At 42.4% G+C, this 12896-nt stretch overlaps 1 protein-coding gene across 1 annotated transcript in view; it reads left to right on the plus strand.

Moving 5' to 3' along the window:
- Positions 1-12896, plus strand: part of coro1cb (coronin, actin binding protein, 1Cb) — a 174996-nt gene that overhangs the window by 132353 nt on the left and 29747 nt on the right. The window contains exon 4 of the mRNA XM_059987928.1: positions 5424-5553. Within this exon, the coding sequence (XP_059843911.1) occupies positions 5424-5553 (130 nt within the window). The remainder of the gene's footprint in view (positions 1-5423; positions 5554-12896) is intronic.

The following is a 12896-nucleotide window of genomic DNA, read 5'->3' on the forward strand; positions in this document are numbered from 1 at the left end:
TTCCCCATGACGGTATTCAGTCTATCAGGTCCATGGCAATTCTTGGCGCAAGTCCATCCCCCGTTACCCAACTTAATTCACTGTTTATCTTCTCTCACATGGCAGTCGACTCCGCCCTCACTCTCTTGCTACTCACTGCCGTTGGTAAGCTGCAGTAACCTCCTAGCTCAGTGTGTTCTTGAGATGGAGAAACCCGGAGCACATGGGGAAGAGCCCATCCGGGGTACAGAGTGAACATATCACCTCAATGTATAGCAGTGGCAGTCAGGATAGAACCCGTGTCACATTGGCTGTGAGATAGCAGCAATGTCATTTCTCTGCTCATCGCACCAGCCTGTTCATATCTTGTTGGCTGTTACAGTTGTATTGGTACCGGTTTCCTCTCGTGTTCCAGAGGTGTATGGTTATGGTTAATGAATTGTGGACAGTCTCTGTTGGCACCAGACGCATAGCAACACTTGCAGTCTCACTGATTTGATCTGATGCAAAATGATGCATTTCACTGTATGCTTCAATGTACCTGTGACAAATAAAGACAATCCCTGTCTCTTTAGACCTTTGGCAGTGTTTTTCAGATACTAGCCACAAAATGAGACAGAAGATTTGCTCTTAGTTCTTTTGCTAGTCACTTGTAATCTTTATTTCATACTTCAATTCCTGTCCATACAAACACTTTTGAATGCATTGTGGGCATCCTTACTACCTTCTCTGTTCCCAGGAGGACACCACCAGTGTTAACTACTAGTCCTTCATCCATGAAATTATTTTGGTAATTCACTTTTGTATTTGCTCTATATATAGCACCTGCATCTTTCCTAAAGCCTGACTCACAGTTGGGTTCTTAACGGTTCCCGACTTTCTTGCTTTTGTACTCCTTATCTCTGTTTATAAAGCCTGCAGTGCCATGTGCTTTTATTAAACTTTTCAATCTGACATGCCATTTCCACTTGCACTCGACTGTCCCTCTATCTGTCGTCGTTCCTGCAATTATATTGCCTTGCTACCTTCCTTCCAATGTTTAACACTTCTCAGCATTAAATTTCATTTGCGATATGCTCATTCCATTATCTAGTCTACATTCATTAAAGTCTAATACCATTCACAATAGCTCCTAGTTTTGTATTGCTGATAGATTTGGAAATTGTCCAGTACACCCTAGTCTAGTCAAAGCAGTTGCTAATTCTGCTGATGACAAAAAAGGGTCGTAAGTTACGAGGAGGGCAAAGAGGCCACAGAGGGGTATAGATAAGTTAAACGAGCGGGGTAAAGGAACAATAAGAAAAACATCAGCTGATGGGCTGCAAAGGTCTTGGTGTTCTTAAGCATATCAATATAGGGTCACATTCATATAGCGTCCATAATTTGCTGAAGAGCAGTATGCTGATGTTATAAATAGGAAAGCTACTGTTTGTTGAGGTGAGCTGAATACAGAAATAGAATTGATATACTTCAGTTGTATTAGACACTGGTGAGACCACTTCTGTTCTATATGCAGGATTGTTGTTACAGTCCTGAAGAAGGGTCTTGACCCAAAGTTTCGACTGTTAACTCACTTCCATTCGCACTGCCTGACCTGCGAAGTTAACATAGAACATAGAATAGTACAGCACATTACAGGCCCTTCGGCCCACAATGTTGTGCCGACCCTCAAATCCTGCCTCCCATATAACCCCCCACCTTAAATTTTTCCATATACCTGTCTAGTCATCTCTTAAATTTCACTAGTGTATCTGCCTCCACCACTGACTCGGGCAGTGCATTCCACGCACCAACCACTCTCTGAGTGGAAAAACCTTCCTCTAATATCCCCCTTGAACTTTCCTCCCCTTACCTTAAAGCCATGTCCTCTTGTATTGAGCAGAGGTGCCCTGGGGAAGAGGCACTGGCTGTCCACTCTGTCTATTCCTCTTAATATCTTGTACACCTCTACCATGTCTCCTTTCATTCTCCTTCTCTCCAAAGAGTAAAGCCCTAGCTCCCTTAATCTCTGATCATAATGCATACTCTCTAAACCAGGCAGCATCCTGGTAAATCTCCTCTGTACCTTTTCCAATGCTTCCACATCCTTCCTATAGTGAGGCAACCAGAACTGGACACAGTACTCCAAGTGTGGCTAACCAGAGTTTTATAGAGCTGCGTCATTACATCACGACTCTTAAACTCTATGCCTCGACTTACAAAAGCTAGCACCCCATAAGCGTTCTTAACTACCCTATCTACCTGTGAGGCAACTTTCAGGGATCTGTGGACATGTACCCCCAGATCTCTCTGTTCCTCCACACTACCAAGTATCCTGCCATTTACTTTGTACTCTGCCTTGGAGTTTGTCCTTCCAGACTGTACCACCTCACACTTCTCCAGGTTGAACTCCATCTGCCACTGCTCAGCCCACTTCTGGATCCTATCAATGTCTCTCTGCAATCATCAACAATCCCCTACACTATCTACAACACCACCAACCTTTGTGTCATCTGCAAACTTGCCAACCCTTCTACCCCCACGTCCAGGTCGTTAATAAAAATCACGAAAAGTAGAGGTCCCAGAACAGATCCTTGTGGGATACTACTTGTCACAACCCTCCAATCTGAATGTACTCCCTCCACCACGAACCTCTGCCTTCTGCAGGCAAGCCAATTCTGAATTCTGGCCAAACTTCCCTGGATCCCATGCGTTCTGATTTTCTGAATAAGCCTACCGTGTGGAACCTTGTCAAATGCCTTACTAAAATCCATGTAGATCACATCCACTGCACTACCCTCATCTATATGCCTGTTCACCTCCTCAAAGAACTCTATCAGGCTTGTTAGGCACGATCTGCCCTTCACAGAGCTGTGCTGACTGTCCCTGATCAGACCATGATTCTCTAAATGCCCATAGATTCTATCTCTAAGAATCTTTTCCACCAGCTTTCCCACCACAGACGTAAAGCTCACTGGTCTATAATTACCTGGACTATCCCTACTACCTTTTTTGAACAAGGGGACAGCATTCGCCTCCCTCCAATCCTCCAGTACCATTCCTGTGGACAATGAGGACATAAAGATCCTAGCCAGAGACTCAGCAATCTCTTCCCTCGCCTCATGGAGCAGCCTGGGGAATATTCCATCAGGGCCCGGGGAATATTCCGTCAGGCCCTGGGGACTATCCGTCCTAATGTATTTTAACAACTCCAACACCTCCTCTTCCTTAATATCAACATGCTTCAGAACATCAACCTCACTCATATTGTCCTCACCGTCATCAAGTTCCTTTGCATTGGTGAATATTGAAGAGAAGTATTCATTGAGAACCTCGCTCACTTCCACAGCCTCCAGGCACATCTTCCCACTTTTATCTCTAATCGGTCCTACCTTCACTCCTGTCATCCATTTGTTCTTCACATAATTGAAGAATGCCTTGGGGTTTTCCTTTACTTGCCAAGGTCTTCTCATGCCCCCTTCTTGCTCTTCTCAGCCCCTTCTTAAGCTCCTTTCTTGCTACCCAATATTCCTCAATAGACCCATCTGATCCTTGCTTCCTAAACCTCATGTATGCTGCCTTCTTCCACCTGACTAGATTTTCCACCTCACTTGTCACCCATGATTCCTTCATCTTTTATCTTCCTCACCGGGACAAATTTATCCCTAACAACCTGCAAGAGATCCTTAAACATCGACCACATGTCCATTGTATATTTCCCTGCAAAAACATCTTCCTAATTCACACCTGCAAGTTCTAGCCTTATAGCCTCATAATTTACTCTTCCCCAATTAAAAATTTTCCTGTCCTCTCTGATTCTGTCCTTTTCAATGATAATGCTAAAGTCCAGGGAGCAGTGATCACTGTCCCCCAGATGCTCACCAACTGACAGATCTGTGACCTGACCCGGTTCGTTACATAATACTAGATCTAGTATGGCATTCCCCCTAGTCGGCCTGTCAACATACTGTGACAGGAATCTGTCCTGGACACACTTAACAAACTCTGCCCCATCTAAACCCTTGGAACTAATCAAGTGCCAGTGGAGTTCCTCCAGTATTTTGTGTGTTGTTGCTGTTAATGTAGATGATAATACATTGGAAATGGTCCAGGAAAGGTTTGCAAAACTGATACCTGCTCTGCATGAGTTATCTTGGTGGGGGGGGGGGGGTGGAAAGTTGGAAAGTTAGCAAGTTTAAATTTGCATCTGCTGCGGTAGGGAATTTGACCGAAAGATCATGAAGGGTGTCAACAAGATGGAGGCAGAAGGGACAATTGCTCTTATGAAAACCTTGAGGGAGGAATCATTTTTTAAAATATTGGCTATTTTATGATGTTTTAAAGTACTGAGTCTTGGGGATTTCAAAGTTTGTGGAAGCAGAAACTGATGGAGGGAGTGTGGGGAATGTACAGTTCAAGTTACAATCAGATCAAAAAATTATCTTAATAGTAAAAAAAGTTTTGAAGGGTCCAGAAGGTCTTCCTAATATGTATGTCTGGCAACCTTCTCTTCTCAGCTAGTTTTCTCTCTGTACTGCAGCCTGTGATATACATTGTCAATGTCTGCATGCATCAGGACTGGGATAATAGGCTAGATCTAATGTTTACTTTGTCATTATCTGGCAAATGAAAATGTCTCCATGAAGAGAGAACCTACCCACCTTAGTTTAGGATTCACTGTCATCACGTCCAAAGCCTGTCGCTGACCCGAAGCTGAAGTGGAGAGCCACGAGAGAGCGGTCCTGTTGGAACTGGTCCACAGTGAATGGCTCATCTTGTGTCTCCCAAACCCTCCACAGGGCACAAATCTGGAGTTTACTGAATGCTCTTTGTTTGCATAACTTCAGTTTAACTCATTATCAAGAGGCATCATTCCAGGCAAAGCAGTGCACTTGATGACTATTTAACCCACTGACCTAGGCCTGTGCATGTAATACGTCAGCATGGCTAGGGCACCTTTTCTGCTTCTTGCATTTACTCTAAAGCACCTTCAGAATTTGGAAAATCTTGTAGCCTTTACTGGAAAACTGGGTCTAACCTGTTCAGTTATATTTTTTCTTATCTCTAACATTACTTTTGCTGCAGTTTTTTTTTCTTGTACTTTCTGCAGTAATTTAAATTTCTGCACAGATGTATTTAACTCAATCTGATCAGATTTGCACGTTTTATTTGTGTCAATGTAGGTCTAGCATTTAGATAATTTAACAAATTATCTAACATTCCTTGCATAATTTGGTGACAGCAGGGGAAAATGTAGGAAACCTGTTTTGCAATACCTGATCTTCATGCTTACACTTGCTGGTGGCGCCTCTAAGTGGCAGAAAGAGAAGATGCAACTCAATAAATTTTCCCTGGTTGGTAAGCTTGCTCAGAATTAATGAATGTGAGTGGTATAGCATAAAGATGTACTAAGCCTTATTTTTTGGTAAACCAATTTAATACTATAATTTGTTTCTTGTGGATAGATTTGGCAGATCCCAGAGAATGGATTGACAGCCTCCATCACTGAACCTGCTGTAACTTTGGAAGGACACTCCAAGAGAGTCGGTATTGTATCTTGGCATCCAACAGCACGCAATGTTCTCCTTAGTGCAGGTGAGATTGCAGTTTGCTCTGGGATTCTAACATGGGGTTAGAGGTAGTAATTGTGCTGGTGAAATGCATGCAGGGTACTGGGCTTTGCCTTGTTTTCAGAATCTTAGTAGAAATATCTATTCCAGCCTTCTTAACCACCCTATTCCCACCACTAAACTACTTGGTGAATTATAACTGTAAGTGAGGTTGTTTTAATGATTCTGTGGATTCCAGTTAATTGGGCCATTGGTGAATCAGGGCAGCCGTTTATTTGGGTCAACTCTTAAAGAAAAAGATAACTAATCAAAAAATAGCCAGGATTCCCCTCACTTATTTGGGACACTATGCTGCTTAATCTGGACAGGAGATTGTGCCGAACAGTTTCAAACTGCCATCAGTTGTGTGTGCTTTTGTTCAAAAAGCAGTGGTTTTTGTCACTGATAGTTGGCAAGAAATTAGTAGTAAGACAGTTCCGAACTATTTTGCTCACTGTGGTTTCAAGCATTCAGGCTTGCCGATGCCACAAACGGCCAGGAGTGAAAATGAAACTATGCCACTGCTTCAAAAAGTTAGGAACTTTGAAGAATTTGAAAGTATGGACAATTCTCTTGAATGTTACAATGTAAGTGAAGATTTGGAGGATACAGTTATCAAAAGTATTGTATGAAGGCAGTCCACTAGCTGTTCTAGGGGTCTGCAGTGACTTTGTTAACTTCTTTTTCTTCTTCTTCTTCTTCTTCTTGTGCTCTTAACTCCTACATAGAACAATACAGTACAGGCCATTTGGCCCACAATGTTGTGCCGACCTTTAAATCCTGCCTCCCATATAACCCTCCACCTTAAATTCCTCCATATACCTGTCTAGTAGTCTGTTAAATTTCACTAGTGTATCTGCCTCCACCACTGACTCAGGCAGTGCATTCCACGCACCAACCACTCTCTGAGTAAAAAACCTTCCTCTAATATCCCCCTTGAACTTTCCTCCCCTTACCTTAAAGCCATGTCCTCTTGTACTGAGCAGTGGGGCCCTGGGGAAGAGGCACTGGCTGTCCACTCTGTCTATTCCTCTTAATATCTTGTACACCTCTGTCATGTCTCCTCTCATCCTCCTTCTCTCCAAAGAGTAAAGCCCTAGCTCCCTTAATCTCTAATCATAATGCATACTCTCTAAACCAGGCAGCATCCTGGTAAATCTCCTCTGTACCCTTTCCAATGCTTCCACATCCTTCCTATAGTGAATGACCAGAACTGGACACAGTACTCCAAGTGTGGCCTAACCAGAGTTTTATAGAGCTGCGTCGTTACCCCACGACTCTTAAACTCTATCCCTCAACTTATGAAAGCTAACATTCCATAAGCTTTCTTAACTACCCTATCTACCTGTGAGGCAACTTTCAAGGATCTGTGGACATGTACCCACAGATTCCTCTGCTCCTCCACACTCCCAAGTATCCTGCCATTTACTTTGTACTCCGCCTTGGAGTTTGTCCTGGTGGAGTTAAGGGTGCCACACTTTTTTTCATTTACTGTCAATCAAAAGAACACAACAGCATACACTGAATTCCACTGATAATTATTAGGAACGAATATACAATTATTGTACTGTAGTAGTGTTGGTCATATTACGATTAGTTCTGTACTTCATTTAAATATATAATTAGTTACTTAGTTATACGGTAGTTTGCACTTTTTATACTTTTTTTAACTTTTCCCATAAAACTTAGGTCAATTGAGACAACCATTTAATTGGGCTAAAATATTGTACTGGTCCCAATGTGTCCCAGTTAACCAGAATCAACACAAAATGTTGGAATAACTCAGCAGGCCAGGCAGCATCTATGGAAAAGAGTACAGTCTTTTCCCAGTCCAAAACCCTTTGGCAGGACTGGAGAAAAATGCTTGAATTTCGAGCATCTGCAGATTTTCTCTTGCTTCTAACTGGAATCCACTGTATTTTGCTTAATGTCAGCTAATTCTAGTGCTGTAGAGTTTTTTATTTCTGTAAACATTAAAATTGCAGGGTATACAGGTTTGTAGTTAACACAAACTATGTTGAAAGGCATATTACAATTTGGATGGTTGTATGAGCAGTTGATGTATTTCACAAGTCCTGGTTATGCGACCACTACCGCCAGGCAGACAATCTCTGAAGAGTATTGATTATGGTTGGAGTCACCCATCTTGTGAAGACACCTCCCAGAAGAAGGCATTGGGAAATCACTTCTGTAGAAAATTTTGCCAAAAACAAGCATGGTCAAAGAGCATGACCACCCATGTCTTAAGACAAGTCACATAATGATGATGTCTCAGAAAAGGTGGACAGAAGTTTTTTTGAAAAAAAATCATTGCAATTTTCTGTTGACATGTGAAAGCTGTGGCTCTAAACAACAACTTAATCTCTTATCCCGCTTCTCCGTAAATGCTGCATTTTTTTGCCATCTGAGTCAGACCAGATTAGGCCCATGGTCTGTACTGGTGAGGTGATCTGATCATGGCTGATCTGTGTGATACACTCAAGGTCATTGCCCTCTGTTGGGGGTGAATGTGACTCAGCCTCTGAACAAAGGTTACTGGACAAATGAACACAATGGCACAGAACTGCTGTGCCAAACACAAGTAACTTCTCTTGTCTCCATGCAGGCAACCACTAAAACATAAAATTCACCATTTTCCTTCAACACACCTGCACAGCCGTTAGCCAATGACGGAAAAAATGTGTCTGAATATCAAGATCTCAAAATTCAAAGTAAATATGTCACCATATACTACCCTGAGATTCATTTTCCTGTGGAAATTTTCAATAAACCTATAGGATAATAATCATAACAGTGTCTCAGACTGCAGAAAGTATATGGTGCACTGAGACTAGTAACCTCTGACCTGTATGCTTTTGAGACATAGACTCCCTGCATTAGGCACTTGAAAGATGCCATCAGTGTTGTCTTCACATAATCCTCCAAATCCATTGGAAGCTAAAGCAAGCCAGCACTGGTCATCTCAGTGGTCCTCACTCAGGCCATCTTCCCAGGACTAGATTACGCTGGATCACTTCCTTCAGGAAGGCTCTGTCATTTTCATGTATATGCCTCACACCCAGACTGACTCTGACGCAGGAAGAAGGTGACAGAGGAGGTGATGTAAGGATGTGCTAAATATCTGTAATATCCACTTCGATTGTGCGTTAAAAGAGCTACCTTTTAATCAGGTCCATGTTCAAAATTTAAAAAGCAGAGGTTCCCAGTTTCCACAGCAGGGGTGTATGAGTAGAGCTTTTTCATCAGGACAGCCATCAATATTTTGAAGGCAGAATTTCGCGGCAGCCTTTCTTGAGTTGAAGGATTCATTAGATAGGGCCAAAATGAATAATTGAAGAGCAAATTGAAGGCCATTCTTTGAGCGGCTGTTCTTTTGTGTGGCTTCGGCTCATCAGGCTTGGGTGAGGTAGATTGTCTCTCTCACTGTCCTTATTTGTTCGTTCCTCATCTATTAGTGCGTAGTATAGTCAGAATGGCCTTATGAGGCAGTGTCTTACGAGAATAGGTTGAGTGAACTTGGCCTTTTCCATACTCCATATCCTCATCTTAGCAATTGACTCATTTCCCCAACCACCATGATCAGGCTAATTGGTCTATAATTTCCTTTTTGTTGCCTCTCTCCTTCCTGAAGGAGTGGAGTGACATTTTGTACCTTTCCAGTCCTCTGGAACTATGCCAGAGTGTAATAATTCTTGAAAGATCATTAGTCATGCCTTCACAACCTCTACCATTGCCTCTTTCATTTGGTCCGGGGTGACTTACATACCTTTAGGTCTTTCAGCTTTTTGAGCACCTTCTCCCTTGTAATAGTAACTGCACTCACTTCTCTTCCCTCACACCCTTCAACATCTGGCACACTGCTGGTGTTTTCCACAGTGAAGACTGATGCAAAATACTCATTTAGTTCATCTACCATTTCCTTGTCTTCCCCTCCCCCCCCCCAATTATTATTTCTCCGGTCTCATTTTCTACCAGTCCTATATCCACTCCCAACTCCCTTTTATTTATATACTTGAAGCTTTTTTCTATCGTCCTTGATATTGTTTGCCCGCTTGCCTTCATGTTTTATCTTTTCCCTCCTAATGATTCTTTCAGTTGCTTTCTGTAGGTTTTTAAAAGCTATCTTCCTGCTAATTTTTGCTTTGTTGTATGCCTTCTCTTTTGCTTTTACATTAGCTTTGTCAGCCATGGTTGTATCATTTGAGTATTTCTTTGCTTTTGGAATATATCTATCCTGAACCACCTTCATTTCCCCCCCAGAAACTCACGGCATTGCTGCTCTGCTGTCATTCCTGCCAGCATTTCCTTCCAATTTAATTTGGTCGTCTGCTCTTTCATACAACCGTAACTCTACAAGAGGGCGCAGCCTCAGGATAGAGGGGTGTACATTTAAAATAAAGGTGTGGAGAAATTTCTTTAGCCAGAGGGTGATGAATTTGTGGAATTTATTACCACATGCAGCTGTGGAGGCCAGGTCTTTGGGTGTATTTAAAGCAGAGCTCGATAGGTTCTTGATTGGACATGGCATGAAAGGTTATGGAGAGAAGGCCAGGGAGTGGGGCTAAGGCGGGGAGAAAAGAATGAGCCATGTTTGAATGGTGGAGCAGACTTGATGGGCCAAATGGCCTAATTCTGCTCCTGTGTATTATGATCTTATGAAAATTCTGGTGTATCAGACTTTACTTTCTCCCGATCAAATATCAAGTTGAACTTGATCATATTGTGATCTCTTTTGACTGAAGGTTCCTTTACCTTAAACTCCCTAATTGTGTTCAGTTCATTACATAGCACCCAATCCAATATAGCTGATCCCCTAGTAAGCTCAACAACAAACTGCTCTAAAAAGCCATCTCGTAGACATTCAACAAAACCACTGTCTTGAGATCTATTACCAACCTGATTTTCCCAATCTGCCTCCATGTTAAAATCTCCCATGATTATCATAACGTTACCCTTTTGTCAAACACTTTCTAATTCCTGTTGTAATTTGTAGTGCACATCCCAGCTACTATTCAGAGGCCTGTATATAACTGACATTGAGGTCTTTTTACCCTTGCAGTTTCTTAACTTAAGCCACAAGGATTCAACATCTTCCAATCCTCTGACACATCTTTCTACTGATTTGATGCCATTCTTTACCAGCAGAGCCACACTACCCCTCTGCCTACCTACCCCCACCCCCCAACAAAATGCGCAACCTTGAACCAGCTCCCAACTATAACCATCCTTCAGCCAATTTAGGTTATGAGTTGCATGGTTTGAGTCTATGTGCTGTCCCTTTGAGATATTATCAGTGCCATAAGTTAGTTATGAAGCAGCTGTGTTGTAAGGGTAGTAAGTGGTGTGGTGGAGAACATGATGATAATTGTGAGAAGGCATGAGGCCAAAATGTAGCAATTGTGGAGCTTATGCAGGTGTCCTATATATAAGAAGAACTGCAGTGTGTTCGGGTGGAAATAGGCATATCATGTGCAGAGTCTTATCAGAGAGTGTCAGTGGGTCTATTCATATTCAAAACAGATTAAAGTCAGTGTGTAAAGTTCATGATCTTATAACAAAGGAGTCATTGATTGTTGATAAACTGAAATGTGTTTCTTTCATAGCAGGTGTGATAAATTGTACAGCACAAATTAAAAGGAGGACAGAAAAAAATAATTAAAAGCAGCAGAACATCTAGAGTTAAAAGAAGTAACTCTGGAGGTTCTAATGATGCTTTACATGGAGGTCAAATAATATTCAGACTTCAGAGCAGGGTTGTGAATGTGTTTTTAATCTTGCAGTGGAATGCTACAAGTTTGTTAGCTAATGGACAAGAATTTAAGAAATTTGTGGAAGAGTTACCAAATAAATCTGATGTTGTATGTGTACAGGAAACCTGATTGAAATCTTGATTAAGTTTTAAAATACAAGGTTATGTTGATATAAGATGTGATCGAAAATGGGCAGTGAAGGAGGAGCAGTTGTCTTTCTTTTAAAAATGGGATAGCTCATAGAGTTTTAAAAGTTGGAGCTGTTTATGGGTCAATCGTGGTTGAAATTTGGGGGGCACCAGTACAGGTAATATCTATTTATTTGTATGTTGAGATGCGGCTCTTTGAGCCACGCCAGCCAGCAACCCTCGGTTTAACCCTAGCCTAATCATGGGGCCATTTACAATTACCTATTATCTAGTACATCTTTGCACTGTGGGAGGAAACCGGACACCCGGAGGAAACTCATACATTCCATGGGGTGGACATACAGACTTGTTACAGATGACGTCGGAATTGAACTCTGAACTCTGATGCCCCATGCTGTAATAGTGTCGCACTAACCGCTAGACTACCGTGCACCCCCGAAGTGTTTATAACCATGATGAAAGGTTAATGATTGGTGAAAGGTTCATTGTTTGAACGATTTGTTTTCTCCTCTCTGTTACGTATCCCGTAACTGGATAACTTACCAGCAAAGATAGAGAGGTCCGTTGGAAGTCTGATGGCATTATTTTCAAACGTTTTTATTTATAAAGGGGCACAAAAGTAAGGTTAATACAAACATTCAGATAATGCACGTCGTCAATATTTAATCTAAAGTGCGGGTATAGTAATAAGCATCCTTAAGAAATAATCTCGACTGTTGTCTAGGGGATAATATATTGTCCGTTGGAGATATAAAATCACTCAGAAGTCTGCAGGCTTCAGCCTTTTGGGGAATCGCTGGGTTTCACGTGTTTTAGAGAGATTGGTGAGGAAAGGAAAAAACTTGCCCAGGTCTTTATGAAGCAACTCCGTTGAATCAGGGGAACATTGGTTCCCCGTTGTTAGTTCGAAGTCCTTTTCGGTGTTATCAGCCACCCGCTCCCCAGGCAAAAGGAGATGCGGAACGCACGTGGCTTTGTATGGCTTCCCGCTAGCACGGGAATGCTGAGCAATGGTGTCCTTCTGGTGTGTCGCTGGGGTACCGCCTCCTGCAGTCCCCTTTTATCTTGACTTGCAGAGTTGTAGATGTCCATCAACATAGGGTGATGCAATCCCCACCCCCACATTGCCCGAGGGTGTCCATATCCATGGTAGCTGTCACGTAGCAGGGACATGCACTTCACACAGGTGTCTCTAAGAGCAATGGCCAAAACCGTTGCATTGTCTCTCATTTCCTGGGTCCGAGACCCGAATTAATAGTGATCTTGCGATTCTCCGGAAGGAGGGGGCTGCTCCTGCCCCTTCGGCCCCTCAGAGCTGTGGTACATTCATACCACTCTCTGTGCATTGGGTGTTTGTTGGTCTTTTCTTTTAAAGGCTCTTTTTGGTTTTCTTGTTTTGTGGCTGCCTGTGAGGAGATGAACTTTAAGGT

Source organism: Hypanus sabinus, chromosome 13, assembly GCF_030144855.1.
Source record: "Hypanus sabinus isolate sHypSab1 chromosome 13, sHypSab1.hap1, whole genome shotgun sequence".
NCBI classification, from domain to species: domain Eukaryota; kingdom Metazoa; phylum Chordata; class Chondrichthyes; order Myliobatiformes; family Dasyatidae; genus Hypanus; species Hypanus sabinus.